Here is a 17,335-nt window from a genome sequence, read left to right as displayed (position 1 = left end):
AGGGGGACGGCTGTAATCTCAACCTAATCCCATTTGGCACCAGATGCTTTTGTAAGAGAAGGGACTCAGAGGGGGTAGAAAATGTGGTAGCGGTGCAGGGGTGTGCTGGCGTATCTCTGATGAGTTTGTGAAAGCTGATTGTGAGCATCTCTTCCTGGCTCTGTCCTCGGTGACTTGATGTTGGTAGCTTCATATCAGCCATGCTGTAAATACCAGCTCCTGCCCCTGCCTCTGGCTGGTAAACATTTCCCAGCACGCCACTGACCTGGTGGTCCAGTTTTGGAGGCGATTGCTTTGCTTTGGCTTGGGGTGGAGTGAGCAATGCCTGTCAACAGCAGCAGAGTGTCACATCACACAAACTGAGGATTGAGAGATGCTTCCCAAAACACCAACCAGACACATGGAGGCTATAGGCTCTCCAATGAGGTCATGTTCAAATAGCAATGAAGACAAAAGGTTCCATCCAATTTTAAGGACTCCTACAATAACAAAGACTGAACTTTTTGGAGGGGGACCTAACTCATCTGTAAGAAACTCCACTAGTCATTGTTTTAATCTAGACCTCTAACCATTCAGATAAACTCTACACCAGACATCAGCATTTAGAAGACTGTTTTTAGTTTAGGCCAGTGGTTCTCAAAGTGTAGCCTCAGGACCAGCAGCATCAGCATTACTCAAGAATTTGTTAGAAATGCAAATTTTAGGTCCCAACCCCAGACCAATTGGATGAGAGATTCTGGGGATGGGGCCAGTTTTTTATCAAGCCTTTCAAGTGCTCCTCGACCAGTGGCCTAGACTTTGGCTCGCCATAGGCAATGGCAATGACAATCCAGTAAAAATGCTTAGTTATGCTAAAATATTCTCTCCCATCCTTCTGAATTTTTAATCCAATAAACAGCCTTTAATATATCCTCATGAAATGTGCTTTTGTGCATTGTTTAAATCTCTGACACACTGTATGCTAATCAGCAATTCTCCTGAGTGAGACCGCATTCAGCTGACAGATTGCAATATACTGAAAGTTTGTTGAAAATTATTTCTAATAGTCTAGCTTAAATTCTATTAAACAGATGAAAATCCATAGGAATTCTCTTGAGAAACATCCAGAGAAACAGTTACAGCTCTGCTGTACCTCTTGTTGATCAATGGGTTGTACAAACATGAGAAGAGTTTATCTTGTCAAGATATTGACTGAATTAAAACACTTTAAATACAAAGATGAAAGCTCATTAACTTACAGAAATAGAGTCACATATCAGGTACACAAACCACGGGGAGGTAGGAGGTAGAGGTGAAGAAAGGGAAACCTTGAAAGGCATTTGACAGCAGAAGGTTGTACTCCCCGGATAGCCTTGTCAAGCAGTTCCGTTGACAACAAAAAGGAGGAAGCAAATACATTGGAGGTTGTGTGAATGTCACAAGACCAGAATATAAATACGTATGACACCAAGAAAAGTAAATAACACAAGATATCACAAAATATTTAAGGGTGATATCTTCTAGCTTGGCCAAAATGAAAAAGAAAGAATAATATGTAGGTAAATCTCCCAGACACGGATAGAGTGTTCACCTTTTATTCATAATACCAACCCTCAAAAGACATCACTGTAGGTGCAATAGGACAAATAACGAAAACAAACACAATGTGTGACAAGACTCGGGACTTGGACATCTAGAAATGGATTTAACATTCAGAGAACATTTCCAATCTGTTTAACTTTCTAACTCAAGAGAGAATGCAATCTTCACTCTGAGCAGGCAAAGAATACTTTAAACAGGATGTAGACCTTGAGATTTAGGTTTTCTCTTTACACTAAACAAATTGTAGAAACGTGCATCCAAAAATAGGTTAAAATGATGGTGATTGTCATTTTCTCTTCTCTATTAAAAAGCACATCAAGTTTTTCTTTGCAACGTAATTATGCCTCTGTACATGAACTAAATCTTAGCAAACTCTCAAAGGCTAGCAGCCCTTTCAGCACTAGTTTTCCTAATGTCACCCAGTTCCCATTTGGCTTCGGCCTCAGTGACACCACCTGTCTGCTCCAGGCCTGGTCCAACAAATGCCTTCTTGGAAACTTTACATAACTGCCTTTTTCCTGTTCCATGGGCCTCACCTCACCATACCTAATGGAAGCTCTGGCCCAGAACCCAGGCATGTTGTTCCAGATAGGCCTGGCAGGTGTCACGTCTCATTCCCATGAGCTCTCCCTCCCCTGCCTGGGAAGCAAGAACACCCCGTCTTCCTGGTGCATCCCAGCCCTGCTAGCTCAGGAAAGAAGACCCTTTAGTCTGGATTGAGAAATCTTGTTTCCTCGCCGTGGCCATAAGGACTTGATGTCTAAGTATTCAATAAATACTACTCTTCTAGAAGGTATTTAACCTCACCCCCCAATAAATCCTCTGATAAAGAAGTATTGCTTTATCATGCAAAGCTGTAGGTAAGAAAATGAAACACCCACTCCTATATCCTATTGAGCTGTAGAAGAAGGCTAAGAAATTGCAACATCTTGAATTAATCAGGCTTTATAGCAAATACTCTACACAAAGACCTAGAAGTGAAATTTTTAAAAATCCAAAAGGATGATTAGTTTTCGTAGTATTTAGACATGTCATGGTGTATAACCAAAAGTGTAAGAAGTGTATTTGAGGTTCTTTCTGTTCAAAAGAGTCAAAGGTTCTCCATAATTGGGTAACTCCCTTGGCCCTTTTCTGTTTTCACTAGACTCTCTGGATGGTGCAGCGTTTCTGATAATTTCAATTGCTTTACATATGCTGATGACTAACAAATGCTTCTCTCCAGCACAGACCTCTTTCCTGAGTTCTAGGCCCATGTGGCTGAGCTTTGAGTCCACGTGGGCAGCATCCTTTTGCACTCCCATTCTGCTCCTCCTCTTGCATCGCATGTCTTATTAATTGTCAACACCATCCACTTGGGAGCTCAAGTCAAGTAGCTAGCACCTTCCTGACCCTTTCCTGTCCTCCAGTCCTCAAGTCTAGTCAGTCCCTAGAGCCTGTGTACTCCACTCCCTTCCTGTCACTGAAGCGCACCCACCCTCTCTCCTTACTGCTACTTGAGCTCAGGCGCTCATCATTTCTCCATAGATGAGCAGCCTCCTAGCTAGTCTTCCCTTCCCAATCTGTTCTTCACAGCCAGAGGGACCATTTGAAAAGGCAAAGTTGATCATATCCTTCCCCCGCTTCAAATGAAAAGAAAGTCCTCTGTGCTCTGCTTGCTGTCCGTTTCTGTGAGCACATCTTTTGCCTACTCTTCTTTCATCCTCTGAACTGGAGCTGCAGAAGTTTTCAAATGTTTGTTCTGTGTTTTCTCCATGCTTTTGTGTCTGTTACTACTCACTCAACTCAACTCTTCCTCACCTCCTTCTCCCAGCTAATTTCTTCTCATTCTTCAGAACCCATCTTCCTCTGGGAAGTTGCCCAAGTTATCCTGTGGTTAATCAGTCCTTCTGGGTATCACAACAGAGTCCTAGGACCACATAGTATTGAAACTTCAATCTCCTCTCTTTCCCCACTGGCCAAGAGCTTCTCAAAGGCTCAGACTGTCTTTTCACTTCTCAGTTCCCAGAGCCGTGCACAGGGCCTGGCTATTGAATGTCCTCAAAAAAGTTCAGTCTATTGACTAAGTGAAATCCTCTACAATGAGGTCACATGCTCCTGTATGACTTCTTCCTGGAAACCAGCCTAGGTTAAAGCTACAAAGAAGTAGATTCTACTGAAGTGGCAAATTTTGTTCAAGCAAGGCAGAGTCAGATTTCTAAGATGCTAGTCAGTGGGGCCTGATTATGGAATGTATCTCTCATAAATACAAAGAAAAAAAGTCTTGGCAATTGCCAATTTTGGTGCAGCAGCCTCGAGGGACAAAGACAGTTATGTGGGAGAGAGCCTGACCTTGTGCACCTGCAGACAGACACTAACGGGAAGCACAGGCACGTGCTCAGGGCTTTAACAATCTTCATAGAAACAGCTTTAGAAGCCCTTATCTGGTTGGCTGCCAATAAACAAAAAGAAGATCTTTTTTCCATTGTTTCTGTTCTGTGAATTCTTAATGTGAGAATACATACCAGGCCCTTACACCTGAACTACTCCTGAATTAGATATTTTTTAAAAAAGTTTTGGAAAAGTACTTCATCCCTGGTTTGGAAACATCAGCCATGTTGTGGGCTACACAAGCAAGTTCAGAATCTTTATTTCCAAATCTTCCAGTGCTCTGCTAAAACCCTGCCTCCTTGGGTCCTATCTGCTTTGCTTTCTACCCGAACTTCTCCAGTCCATGCCGTGCCCACATCTTTTTGGTCTGTGTCTCTCCACTGGGAATGTTATCTACTTACTGCTGTCAGGACATTTGGCCAGTCCTGATGATGGGCAGCCTTGCAAACAGACTCTCCTAAAGAAGGCTTGGCTTTCCTTCCGCTTCACGGCCCGGTAGAAACCTGAACAACCCTCAACTCGGGAACCCAGTAGGGAACTTACTCATGTTGTAATCAAGGGAAGAATAGGACAGAGGTGTTACCTAAAATGCTATGTTGGCTTGTAATTAAACAATTCTACCACCCTAGCCGGGATGGTCTTTGGTCTGAAGCTGGCCTCAGGTCCAGGAATGATGAATATCTCCAAACCAGCCATTTAATGACTTGCGAGGTGACTCTCAGTCGCCCGGCCAACATCTCTAGGAAAACTGTACTTATCAGAACATGCAACACTGTTACTTATGTTTTCTACCTTAAAGTAGAATTTAGCAACATTTCAGGGTTTCCAAAATTGAATGTGAATAGATAACACTTTGATTAGAAACTCTACACCACAGTTTGGAAAAAGAAAAAACCAGTGTACTAAAAAGAAAATCTGTATCTTTTTTCTCAAAGTTGCCATTCCTCTGGCCATCCTTCTTCCAGCCGCTCACATCCCCTCTCTTTCCATCACTGACACTCAAGAACTTGGAAATTGCTTCTGTTTCTCCTGCTCCAGTGCCCTCCCTTCAGCCATGCTATAGCCAAGATGACAGATTCTACTTTTGCTGCGCTTCTCTGTCCTGCCTCTTTCTCTGACTTTGCCTGCCACCACCTGAGCTCTGGCCCACCTGGGATATCAACCTTGCTTTGATTAGTAAAATAATATCCTGATGTTCTCTCACTGCCAACCCATCTAACACCACTGCTTATTTTCCTGAAACATGTCTTTTAAAAAATGTTTTATTGATTATGGTATTACAATTGTCCCAATTTTTCCCCTTTGCTCCCCTCCACCCAGCCCCCCCCCCTTCTACTTCAGGCAATCCCCTCACCACTACATGTCTTTTTTTTAAAGAACTATTTATTGATTTGAGAAAGAGATGAAAGGGGAAGAGAGAGAGGGAGGGAGAGAGAGAGAGAGAGAGAGAGAGAGAGAGAGTAGCATCAGTTTGTTGTTCCACTTACTTAGGCATTCATTGGTTGCTTCTTGTGTGGGCTCTGACTGGGGATCAAACCTGCAACCTTGGTGCATTGAGACAATGCTCTAACCAACTGAGCTACCAGGCCAGGGCCTGGAATGTAGTTTGAATCATGTCATTTTCCTGCTCAAAAATTTTCAAGGGAGCCCCACCACTTATTGAATAACTCCTATAATGCCGAACTTTCAACCTACCTTTTCTGGTAGTTCTATATTTTAGCATTTTTTTCAGGTAACTCTGTATTTTGTTATTTTAACTTTGGGCACATAGTGGCTGTTCTTTCCACACAATGTGTGCGGCCCTGCCTTTGTACTATTGCTCATGCTGTTTCATACAAGCTACCTGGTCTGAGTGCCGGTCCCATCACTTACTAGCTTTGCACTTCTGTCTCTTTGTTTATGATATGAGGATCATAATAGCACCTATTTAATAGGGGTTTGTGATAATCACATGAAGAAATCCAGAGCCCCGGCACAAAGTAAGTATTCAGTAAATGTTAGTGATCACGATTATTATCATCATCCCTTTCAGGGACCATGTCAAATCCACCTCTTTAGTGAAGCCTTTTCTAATTGCCCAGCTTAATGCTATTTTTCCCCTTTTTGTGCGGCTCTGAATAGCACCTGACATATAATGCCCTGCTCCAGAATAGTGTGTGTACTTATCTTGGCCTGGACTGGGCTGTACGCTCATTGAGACTGAGGAACTTCTATTCATCATTGGGTACTCCGAAGGACCTTGTATAGCACCTGGCACATCAAAAAGACTTCATAAATACTGGCTAAATTGAAATAACTTGACTTTACTATTTTAAAAACTGAGAAGCACAGCAAGTAAAGATAAGTACATGAAATGAACACCTTGAGAATGAGGAGGTTGCTGGAGGAAGACACTGAGACTGCTGCCCTCAGAATGCACAGCTCGCCCTGACCACACCTTCTCCTGCTTTTCCCCATTGCAGGTCTGCTTAGTGGCCTATCTCGGTTTGTTTATGCTTTGTGTCTCGTATCAAGTTGACGAAAAGACGTGTATCCAGTTTGCTATGAAAGTAAGTTGTCATTTTTCTTTTTCTCTTATCATCACATAGAAAGAAACTCAAGTATAAAATAAAGGAGTGCTTTTTTAAGCAGTTGCATATCTGATTATTCCAGAAATTGCATTTTTAGGCAGGCCAAAAAATGTTTTAGGAGGGCATTCATCCAGACTCCAAATGTAACGCTAATTTTTTTTTAAAGTCTTGATTTCCATGAACTGGGTTGGCATGGAGCATATGAAATCTGTCCTTCAATGCCCTTAAAAGGAATATTGAAAATTCATCAAGTTCAACAAAAAGACTTTGCCAGGGAAAAGATGCCTATATCAGGGTATCAGGGCCCACTTCCATACCTTGGGGAGCTATTTCAAATATTTTAATGATGAAGCAGTCTATTTCCTCCTGTAGATGGAATCACTGAGACAGGAAAGGTATATCGGGTGCATCCAAATGATCCGTGCTGAGAGTCTGAGAGCAAAGGGCGCGAGGGCGGGGGTGTGCCTGGTTTAGCGCGCGCGTGTGTGTGTGTGTGTGTGTGTGTGTGTGTGTATCCTTTCTGTGCATGGAGTTTTGCTCTGTTAGAGAGGGTGCTTGCCTGGAGCCACTTCAAGAACACAGCATTTCCACCGCACGTAGAATCTACTCCAAAGGGAAACACGGACACACCCTTTCAGAGTTTAGGGAGATAAACACCCAACTTAGCAATCAGAGCTAGTAGAAATCGAACTCCCACATTTTCTTTCAGCTGCTGTAGCAGAGAACAAAAGGCTTTCTGTAGTGTTTTTTGTTTTTTATTGTTTTTTTTTGGTCCACTCACACCGTATACTTTTCTTCTACAAGAAAATACATAAAAACTGAATACTCCTTTGTTCACTAAAACAAGAAAGCATAATGCATAAAAGTAAGTTAACTAGATTATTTGGAAATTACAAAGATGCAGAAAATCAGATGTTAGTATATTCTAGTATAACTGAAGCTGTTGATGTAAAAATGTGTTGAGATATATATATACACCCACATAATGTTGTAAAAGAGTAATTATTAGAATAAAAATGTTTACATTATAGTAACCTACATAAAAATGTATGACATGATCATACAGAAAGAAAATAGTTCTGTGTGCTTAGAAAAAAAAGAGTCATCTGTGAGAGGTGGGATTATAGCTGCATTTTGTAGTTTTTTTCTCTAATTTTGAAATGTTATTCAATTAGACACAACTTTTCTAATTAAGAAAAATTAACAGATGTTATTTAAAAAATGATAGAGTTAGAGTATGCCCACATTTAGAAATTTTACTTTTTCTGAGAGTCTTCCTTAAAAGAAGGCCAGATAAAGCAGACATCAGTCTGTGTTTATTTCTTTTTTTTTTTTTTTGTAAGACAAGGCTTGGTGATGATTAAAAAAAAATGGTTAGGATGCCTAGTAAGAAATGGTCTGTTACTTTACAGGAATGTCATTCACCAGGTAAAAAAATGTTCTAAACTAGATTTATAGATGTCTGTGAAGGGCCTTCATTTCCTCCCCCAGATGATCCTAGGAACAAGAAAGACAAAAGCACCAGCTTCACAGAGGCCCCCAAAGCCATCTCAACATCTGCCAGTAAAACAAGGAGCAAGGAAAAAAAAGTCACTGCCAATGTCAGCCAGGTTGAGAATTCCCCACTAGGAACATCTCATTAGCTTTCTTCCACCCTGCCCGCCCCTCACCCTGTGATAGGCATTGACAAATACTAAGGCACTTTTCTCCTGCGTGTGGCCTTTAGTGATGCTTCCTGCCAGCTCTCTAAGATGCCCGCTATATCATCTTCAGCTAGAAAACGAACTCCCATCCTTCTCAAGGTTTTCCAAAGCCACAACAGGTTACAGCCGACTTCCCTTGTTCTTCTCACACCATTTTATGGGAAAGGAATGCAATACATCTTCACATGGTGTTTCTCACGAGCACAACCATATTTTAGTGCCCCTTTTTGGAACCTTGGCCTCAGCTTTGAGAATTCATTTCCTCCTATTGAAGAGCCCAATCGCCAGGGCAAGAATCAGGTGATGATGACAGTGTCATGTTGTAGCCTGCACAAACACACACTTTTTCTCAAGAGACAATAGCCCTGGGGGCTTGTCTCTTCATCTCAAGCTAGCTCAGTCTTCTCCGGGGAGTTGGCAGGCCCTGGACGCCACCCACACCTTCCCTGGTTCTCCTGGGGCTCTGCCCCTGGGCTGGGCAGGCCACCCCTCCCTGGGTTGGGCCTCCTGCCTTTCCTGTGGCCCGGCTTTCTAGGGCTCACTTAGATGATTTTAAGAAACGTGTCCGGTTCACGTGCTTGCAGAAGCACTCCGGGCACAGTCCCCACAAGGGCATTTAAGGCGCAATTGCCTCGCGCTGTCATCCAGGAGGCCCCTAAGCTGCAGCTGCCATCTCCTGCTTGCTACCGGGAAGGTAATTAAATCCAAGCCGAATCGCCCTCCTCCCGAAGTCACCGCACGTTGAAGCTGCAGCCGGGTACCAATTAGAGGCAGCCAGCATGCAGAGCGGCGCTTGGGCGCTGGGTTACATAAGCGCCTGGGGCCACCAAGCCTCCATCCGCCCGCTGCCCAGCGCCAGTCCCACACTGGCACGACAAATGCGTCCCCCGCCGGGCTTTTATCAAGATATATTTGCTCGCATTCCCAAGGTCATCGTAAATTCTTTCATTGATAGTGTATTCATGCTGGGTAGGTAAAACAAGCCACTTGATTTTAAATTACAGATTCTAACCCAGAAGCTTGTTGCTGTCAGATGAGCTCAAGCCAGGAAGGAAAAATGCTACAGAGCTGCAGATGTAGCCCGCAGGCCTTGGGGGATCAAGTACATATTTGTCTTAAAAGGATAATGAACTTGATTCTGTGGCTCACTCCTGTTTACTTGGCCAGATGCTTTTGTGGAGTGAGAGAAGCAGAATCACAATGTGTGAGATACGCACCACTGAAAACGGTGAGAGGCGTGGCTTTTGTTTGTGCTTTCCCTGGCTTTTAGCACATTAAGACGGATTGCTCAGTTTTAAAACAGAGCAATCTCCGTTTTTGTGTAAATGTTTACATCCTTTCTATGTGCTAAGTTTGCATCGTTACTCCCACAGGACAGAGAACAAGACAAAGCCAACAGAGCTGATAGCCTGAGTCCTGAGAATGGACAGTGTTTTTTCATCTCCACTCATTTGTTTGTTTATTTCTCAAATACTTAAATAGTGTTTCTGTGTATCAAGCAATGTTCTCTTTTGATCCTCATAACAATCCTGTGAAGTAGATGCTATTCCAAGTTTACAAGTGAAGACACAGAGGTACACAAGGGATTGCTTGGTGTGCCCCAGGTGCACAGCCAGTGAGGAGGGAACTGAAATTTGAACACTGGAAGTCTGGTACCCTGATCCATGCTCCTGACCGTCACCCAACACTGCTGTACAGTTATTAAACGTCTTGGGCAAATTTTTTTTTTAATTTTTATTTACTTATTTTTAGAGAGCAGGGAAGGGAGGGAGAAAGAGAAGCAGAGAAACATTGATGTGCGAGAGAAACATCTATCAGTCACCTCTCACATGCCCCAACTGGGGACCTGGCCAGCAACCCAGGCATGTGCCCCAACTGGGAATCCAACCAGCAACCTTTCAGTTGAGAAACTCCACCCACTGAGCCACACCAGCCAGGGCTTGGCAAGCCTTTTGACCTCTGTGCCAAAGGTCGTCTTTTTAAAATACTGTTCTCATTTTAGCAGGTGGATTTTTGTGGTGATTATGACAATAGTATTTTTACAACAATTAAAATTATTTACAGATTGAGAATGAGGGATTATCTCAGTTAATTCTATATATTATGCCAATGGATGCTGTAGGCATCTGCTCTCTAAGGCTGTATGCATATGTGCTGGAGGTAGAAAGGTGATTACAAGACCCACGCACTCCCCAGTTCCATCCCTTGATGGCAATAAAATATACAGAGAAAACTCCATCTGGGACTGTTCTACTAAGTAGATGACTCTCAGGTGGGAGATTATCTCTTTAATTTGAGCCTTCTCTGCTGGTAAAGTCATAGATGCACCTATGTTCCCACAGCATATAATTCCAAGTTCTGTGTTGGCTGCGTTGGAAAGGCATATACAACGTGCACACACTCACAACACGGCCAGCACAGTTTAATTTGGCTCCCAGCACCAGGAGTTTGAAGTCAGTCATCAAGCCTGAGAATTCCAGAACAACCCAGAGTATTTCAAATATTCTGCCCCAATGGTCCTCAAAATAAACCCATACCTTTTTAGCCTAAGCATGCCAGTGTTTGCAGAAAATATGGCCACTGAAAATCTTGGGGATTAGGGCCAAGGCAGTGGCATTCAATAACACAAATTAAATATTGCCTTCTTAAATTTTGTAAAGGTGCCATTTTGTATTTATCTTATTCCCTTTTTCCAAGGGAGACAAAAAGTGCTAAGTATAAATTACTCTTCTTATATCCCTGAGATGTAAGATGTTTCAGTAAACAGTGTCACAGGGGAGAAATGTGGGTTATATCTGATAATGCTTCAAATGATGGGAAAATTAGAAGTAGTGCGTATGGTCAAGATAGCTTTGATGAGAAGATCCAAAGAATCCCTGCAGTCCTTGGTTGTCCATTCACTGGAAGACCAAATGGTGTTAACCACTGTCTTTCTGTGCACTCAGGTGTACAGCCAAGCTTCCCGGCAAACCAGACATGTGCTGAGGGCACCAGCAACCACATGTGCGTATGGGTACACATGCACACGCACGCTACTCAAAGAAAACAGTAAATGTTTAAGCATTCTATCTCTAAGGCTTAGAAAAGCTTGGAATTGTTAACGTATGGAAAATCTCATTTGGAGGACTTTTTCATGCATAATCATATATGTATATTTTTATTTGAATTGCATACAGTTGGAGGTGGGTGAAGGGCCAAATATTTTTAGAGCTACTTTAATCTGAACTTACACATGATTGGAACTCATTTTACTTTGGGGAGTTCACATTCATCAAAACTGCTCCTTGTAAGGAACACGTTTTGACTATAGTAATATAAATCTTGCTCTGTGTTGAGTATACTAGTCACCAGACCTAGGGACTCTTTTCCTTATTTAGACCCTCAGTAGGCAGAACCATTAAGACAAATGTGTCCAGTTAATGAGATCAATCACAAGAATATTTTTTGTTCTATAAAATGTTTTTTTTTGTGGGCATATCAATGAGTATTTACAATTTTTGATCAAAGTACTTCAGGTATAAGCCAAATGTTTGAATTATTCAGGGATTCCATGTTTCTTTAATGGCAGAATTAGAACTTTAATCAGACTCTTCCTTCTCAAGGCTAACATTCAGGTCAACGGTGCTCAAACTTGGTGGCGGAGGGACAATTTAGAGTCTAGTTTCATGCTCAGGAACTACATAGTTATAGTTGCATTTGGGATGAGACTTGTAGGTGATGAAGTTGACATCACGTGTCACCTACCTTTGGGAGCCATAATGTTTTTCTCCCAGCAACTACTTACTGGGGATCTTGGCATTCCTGGTCACAGTTTGACAACTCTACATTGAATATAATATTTTTTAATAACCCGTGTTGCTTGTTCACCAATAATTGCCAATTTTGGCTGACACAGTATGTACCTTGCAGAAATGTGTTCTTTACTTTCTAGTCTTGTTTCAATTTTTATCTCATCAGTTCTTGAGGTCAAAACAAGCACAGCATGCCTTTCAGGGTGGCTCTTGTGTTTGGGATTTATCTACGCTGCTTGCTACCTCCATACACAGGCACCCCACAACCAAGCTAATATTGTTGGCTCAGTTCATGGAAAGCACCCAACATCTCTACGGCAAATGAAAGTATGATCAGTGCTTAAAAATTGCTTGCCGACAAATAAACTCGAAGCCATTTTCATGTCTTGGGTACTACGTTTCTGAGGAGAAATAGCCCTCCACCAGGGAACTTCCTGGGAGAGAGAAAAAAGAACAGCTTTTATTAATAGCTTTCTCAATAGTCATTCAATGTACTTTGTAACCAGAAAGGTTTTCTTCTCTCTTGCAGCTATTGTACTTTTTACTGAGTGCCCTCAGCTTGATGGTCTGTGTGCTGGCCGTGGCGTTTGCTGCCCACCACTATTCACAGCTCACCCAGGTTACCTGTGGAACCACACTCGACTCCTGCCACTGCAAGCTGCCCTCCTCGGAGCCCCTCAGCAGGACCTTGGTGTACCGGGATGTGGCTGACTGTACCAGTATCACGGGCACTTTCAAACTGTTCTTACTCATCCAGATGATTCTTAATTTGGTCTGTGGCCTTGTGTGCTTGTTGGCCTGCTTTGTGATGTGGAAACACAGGTATCAGGTCTTTTATGTGGGTGACAGGATGTACTCCCTAACAGCTTGTGAAGGCCAGCAGCAGAAGGTCTAACATTCTTGCTGAAAGGTGGGAGAGAAAACAGCACACTGACTAGCTGAGATTAAAAAGGAAGGGAAGGAAAAGAGAAAAAAGACAAGGAAGAAAAAAAACTGACAATAAGTAATAGTTACTGTTCTAAATAAGTATTTTTATATTTTTCAAGAAATGAAACAGCACTTCTTCATGTTTCTATAGTATTTTTTACAAATTCTTATAAGAAAAATAAGATTCAAATTGACTTTCGGACATTGAAAGGACACGACTAGGGAAAGAAGAGCATAGATATATCTTTACAGTCTATTCTGCAGTTTATTCCTAATACTCATTTTATCCATTACTTTTATAATCGTTCCTGTTAGTCTAGTTTGATGGTGTGAATTAGCATCTCAGGCCCGCTCACTAAATTTTGTTGAGGCTTTTCCAGGCTCTCCTACCTCCCACCAGGGCATCCTCACCAGTCTTGGAAGGGGCAGAAAGTGTGGAAAGAGCAGAATGGCCAGGTTGACTCTCTGTTTTCCCTGGCAGAGATGTCTTCAAGCCATGAAACAAGTTAAAGGGGCAGAATAGAAAAGGAAGGGGCTTTGCAAACGGCTAAATAATCATGAGCACCCGGGCTGGGGCAGCGGCCTTTTCTCCTCGGCTCCCTTGGCTAGCGCTGAAAGTGGATCACTTACTGACTCTCCGGGTGATTGTCTGCGTCTCAGTAATTGAAAGTTGGTAGTAGTAGTAGTATTCTTAATGATGTAGAAGGTTAAAATAATTACATTATGCTTCTGTTCTATCATCTAAAACAAATCATTAAAACTAATTTCTAGCTAATTGTTAATTATAATTACGCTCAGAAGTCTATTTAATGAGCTCTGGTTGTACTTACGTAGCACAGTCAGTATTAGGAGACGTGACTCTCACAGAGAAGAGGCTTAAACATTGTTTCTTCTGAAAGCAAAGCTTTACAAGGGAGAAAAAAATTGTATTAATAGCTCAGGTTAAATATATTCATTTAAACAAAAACCAAGAGCATTTGTAATAGGAATGTTTATACAAATAGCACATTTGTGATATGGTGTAAAGTATTCTCTTGGCAGCTAAATACTTCTGAGAAAGATTGGGTGATGCCAATGTGTTTCATTCATAAAACTGTCTTTGATATGCAATCCTATTATTGGTTTGTATGCAGTCAACCTAAAACTAATGTTTTGAGGTTTTTATCTGAGTGCGTGCACATTGACTTGGGTAGTTTTTGTTTTCTTTTCTTTTTAAGTAACTGACATAAAGAAGCACAAGTCCTGATGGTGGGACTTTTCTCTGTTATTAGTGCTATTATTAAATTTGGAACAATATTGATGTTTTAAGGAAGGAGCTCAGAATGCAGATTCATGCAGCATAAGTGTTATTTAAAACTTTCTCTCTTAGTATGCTCTGTTGAAAGCAGAAATTTGAGATAATTGAATTCAATTTGCCTTTCTACATTGCTTATATATTTTACTAATCATGAAATTCTATCTTAAAAAACATTTTCTTGTTTGCCTTAGAAAATAGATAATTCCACTGATTGTGATAAGACTGTTGATTTCTACACAGTGTAAATACCCAAATGAAAAGAAAAACGTTAAATCAGTTAGTTGGAGGATTGTATATATCTTTTATGTCCTCCAGATAAAACAACTGATTAATAGATGTTAAAACCTTTTTATGTATTGACTGGCTTTTTAAAAATGGCCTACGCAGTAGCTTAGGTCAAGAAGGCACATTGGAGGGATTTGGGGATAAAACTCTGGAGAAGATGTTTGATCACACACAAAAATTACATTGACAGAACACCAAGCATCCTGAGGATGATCTGAAAATTCTTTGTGCTCTGTTAAAAAAAAAACTCAGTAATTGAATCCATTTTTATTGTGGCGGTTTTCTACGTAAAGAAGAAAATGACAGAATCTGAAATTTTGTAAGCTATTCTTTAAAGAGTACGAAACTAGTGCTTTAACGTTAATTACTGTGAATCCAGCACCACTGGAAGCATACCCTGAGTACCTTTAACAACATTTTATAGCAAACACTACAGATTTTTATATTCAAAAATTAGAATGCTACACAACACTGAGGTGCTGTATGCTTTACAAGTGTATTCACAGGGTATTTCAAGTAGTAGACTACTTTAGCGGATGGGCTTCCTTTTTCTAAACAATGCAACCAGTAAGAACTGACATGGCAACCAGCTGATGACAATTAGGAGACTATAGAGATGTATATAATGGGGATTTTGCTATTGTGTAATTGAGTCATTCTTAAGTCCCCAAAGAAAGGGAAAACTGTAAAAAGAACCAAAAATACAGAGAAAAGGAAAGAAGAGAAAAGAAAAGAAAGGAAAAGAAAAAGAAAGAAGCAAAGAAAAGATTCCAGTTCTGCAAACTCACTGTGTATTGATATGTGTAAAACTGTGTCGCATGAATAACAAACTGCTTTGGGCTTGATTTGAAGTATTTTGAGTTTATGTTTTGCAAATATTGAAGACACCATAACCGCAACAGAAAAGGAACAGACACACAGCTTTACACTTAGCAAAATGTTACATTTAAAATCTGACAAGAAGCCAAGATGGTGACTGTCTCCTCTAAACCATGAAACAGTAAGATTTGTGCAGTCCTCCTCTCCCACCTCCTGCAGGAGAATTAAATGAATCAAGACTTTGGAAAGAGGGGGAGCAGCCTGGACGTGGCTGTGCTTGAAACAGGAGGAATACAACATCCTGAACGCACAGACCCTGTAACTGAGCCCACGCATTCGGCCTGTGCCTTCACGTGACCGCCATCTGTGCCTCCCTGGCTCCCTCCAAATTTGTGTAGGCAGCTCCTGGGAGCCATGCCTAAAAATAAAGCTACCCCAGGCCCTGGAAACTGTAGTCAGCTAACAGGCCTAACTTTGCTCCTTCCTTGGATTAAAAGTCTATATGATCTCTCTTGTCAGGCTTCCAGCTCACACAACAATGTGTTGCTCTGACGGCGAGAACCCCTTACGTGTGTGTTCTTCTATCCATGTCCAGGATGTCAGAATCTTTTCTTATTCTTGTACTTCCCCTCTTGCATGCCGTATATCTTGAATATGTTTATAGATTTTTAGTAGAGAGAAGGGTAGAGGGTAAACAAAGGAAATTCCAAGGGATAACAGTAAGCAGTATTTAAAGATAATCAGAAAGGAACTTCAAAGTAATCCTGAAAAATCAATCATATCCTATCATCAAGTACACCTTGATATTTTGTAGGGATTATCTGTGGACTGTTGCTATGTAGCCCTACATTTCTATAAATCGTGTTGGCTCTCAGTTCTCACTCTACTCAAGTTAATTCTGTCATGTTGTTAGATGGAAACTGTATATTCAGTATAATGTTTAAAACAGCTGATGGCCAAGTACATGGGCTCAGAGTGGAAACATTCATTTGGATGAAGACTCTGGTTCAGCCTGTGAAATGAATACCTTGATTTGTTGCTTCTGATTTTCTAGTACCTTATTATCTCAAATGATTACCCCCTTCAGAAACATTGCTCTGTACTCGGGTGTTGCGGCTTCATTCTCCTGGCACTGATGAAACAGTGAACAGAAAACACAGTGTTTCCTATATGTTTGAGGTGGTTGTTTCTATAGGTGATGTGTATCATGTAGATTTTCTTTGTTAATAAAATTTTCATAACCTTTCAAAACACAGTGTTTGGATGTGCTTTAAAGTGATGGTACATTGCACATGAACTGGGACAGCATATGTAAAATCTGTCCGATTCTTATTTACTTCAGAAATCTGGCTTTGGAACAGACCAGAACTAATATTCATTTTGACTCCTTTGTTCCAATGACTGTCTGTTTTGATACACTGCACCCATCGTAGAAGTTAAGGTGGTAAATGCTCCCCAGGCCAAGGGAGCCCAAGCTGGAAAATATCATGCCGGAAGTACTTAGAACACTGATCTTAATGTATGTCCATTAATGACAAGTAAAGCTTGGTCTAAAGAAAAGCGTACATCCTGAGAGTCACACGTTCAATCACATCACACATTTAATTACATCGACAATCAGATGGCCTATTTCATTGCAAATCTGAATGCAAGAAGTGCTTACCAACTCTGAGGCAATTCACATAGCTGGTTATACTGTAATATGCAGTGGCTCTTTTTGTTTAATTCAGTTAGAAAAGCTTTCAGAATGCAAAAGGAAAGAGGGGATAACTTAGGACACACACTCTCAGCTTGGCCTCCCATCCTCATTGTCGGGGCTGTAGATCTTAGTGTTGGAAATCTGCCACTTTCTGGCTCTGTGACTTTGGATAAACTGCATAGTCGTTAGCTTCCTCTTTTTTAAAGTAGAGAAAAAATCACTGCCTCACAGCATCATGGGAAAGTTAAATGAAGTAGCACTTTGAGAAGTGACTCGCTCCGAGAGGGAGCTTATTA

General features: G+C 41.3%; 1 protein-coding gene across 1 annotated transcript in view; it reads left to right on the top strand.

Annotated features, from left to right (window-relative positions):
* The window catches only part of SSPN (sarcospan), a 37,662-nt gene extending 21,071 nt beyond the window's left edge, over nucleotides 1-16,591 (top strand). Inside the window, exons 2-3 of the mRNA XM_045829875.1 lie at nucleotides 6,411-6,497; nucleotides 12,542-16,591. Coding sequence (XP_045685831.1) covers nucleotides 6,411-6,497; nucleotides 12,542-12,907 — 453 coding nt within the window. The 3' untranslated portion in view covers nucleotides 12,908-16,591. The remainder of the gene's footprint in view (nucleotides 1-6,410; nucleotides 6,498-12,541) is intronic.
* Nucleotides 16,592-17,335: the final 744 nt, after the last annotated feature.

Source organism: Phyllostomus hastatus, unplaced genomic scaffold (assembly GCF_019186645.2).
Source record: "Phyllostomus hastatus isolate PE091 unplaced genomic scaffold, TTU_PhHast_1.1 phas_scaffold_93, whole genome shotgun sequence".
In the NCBI taxonomy this organism is placed as follows: Eukaryota; Metazoa; Chordata; class Mammalia; order Chiroptera; family Phyllostomidae; genus Phyllostomus; species Phyllostomus hastatus.
The sequence above is the reverse complement of the archived record's forward strand: the minus strand, read 5'-3'. Positions and strand labels throughout refer to the sequence as shown.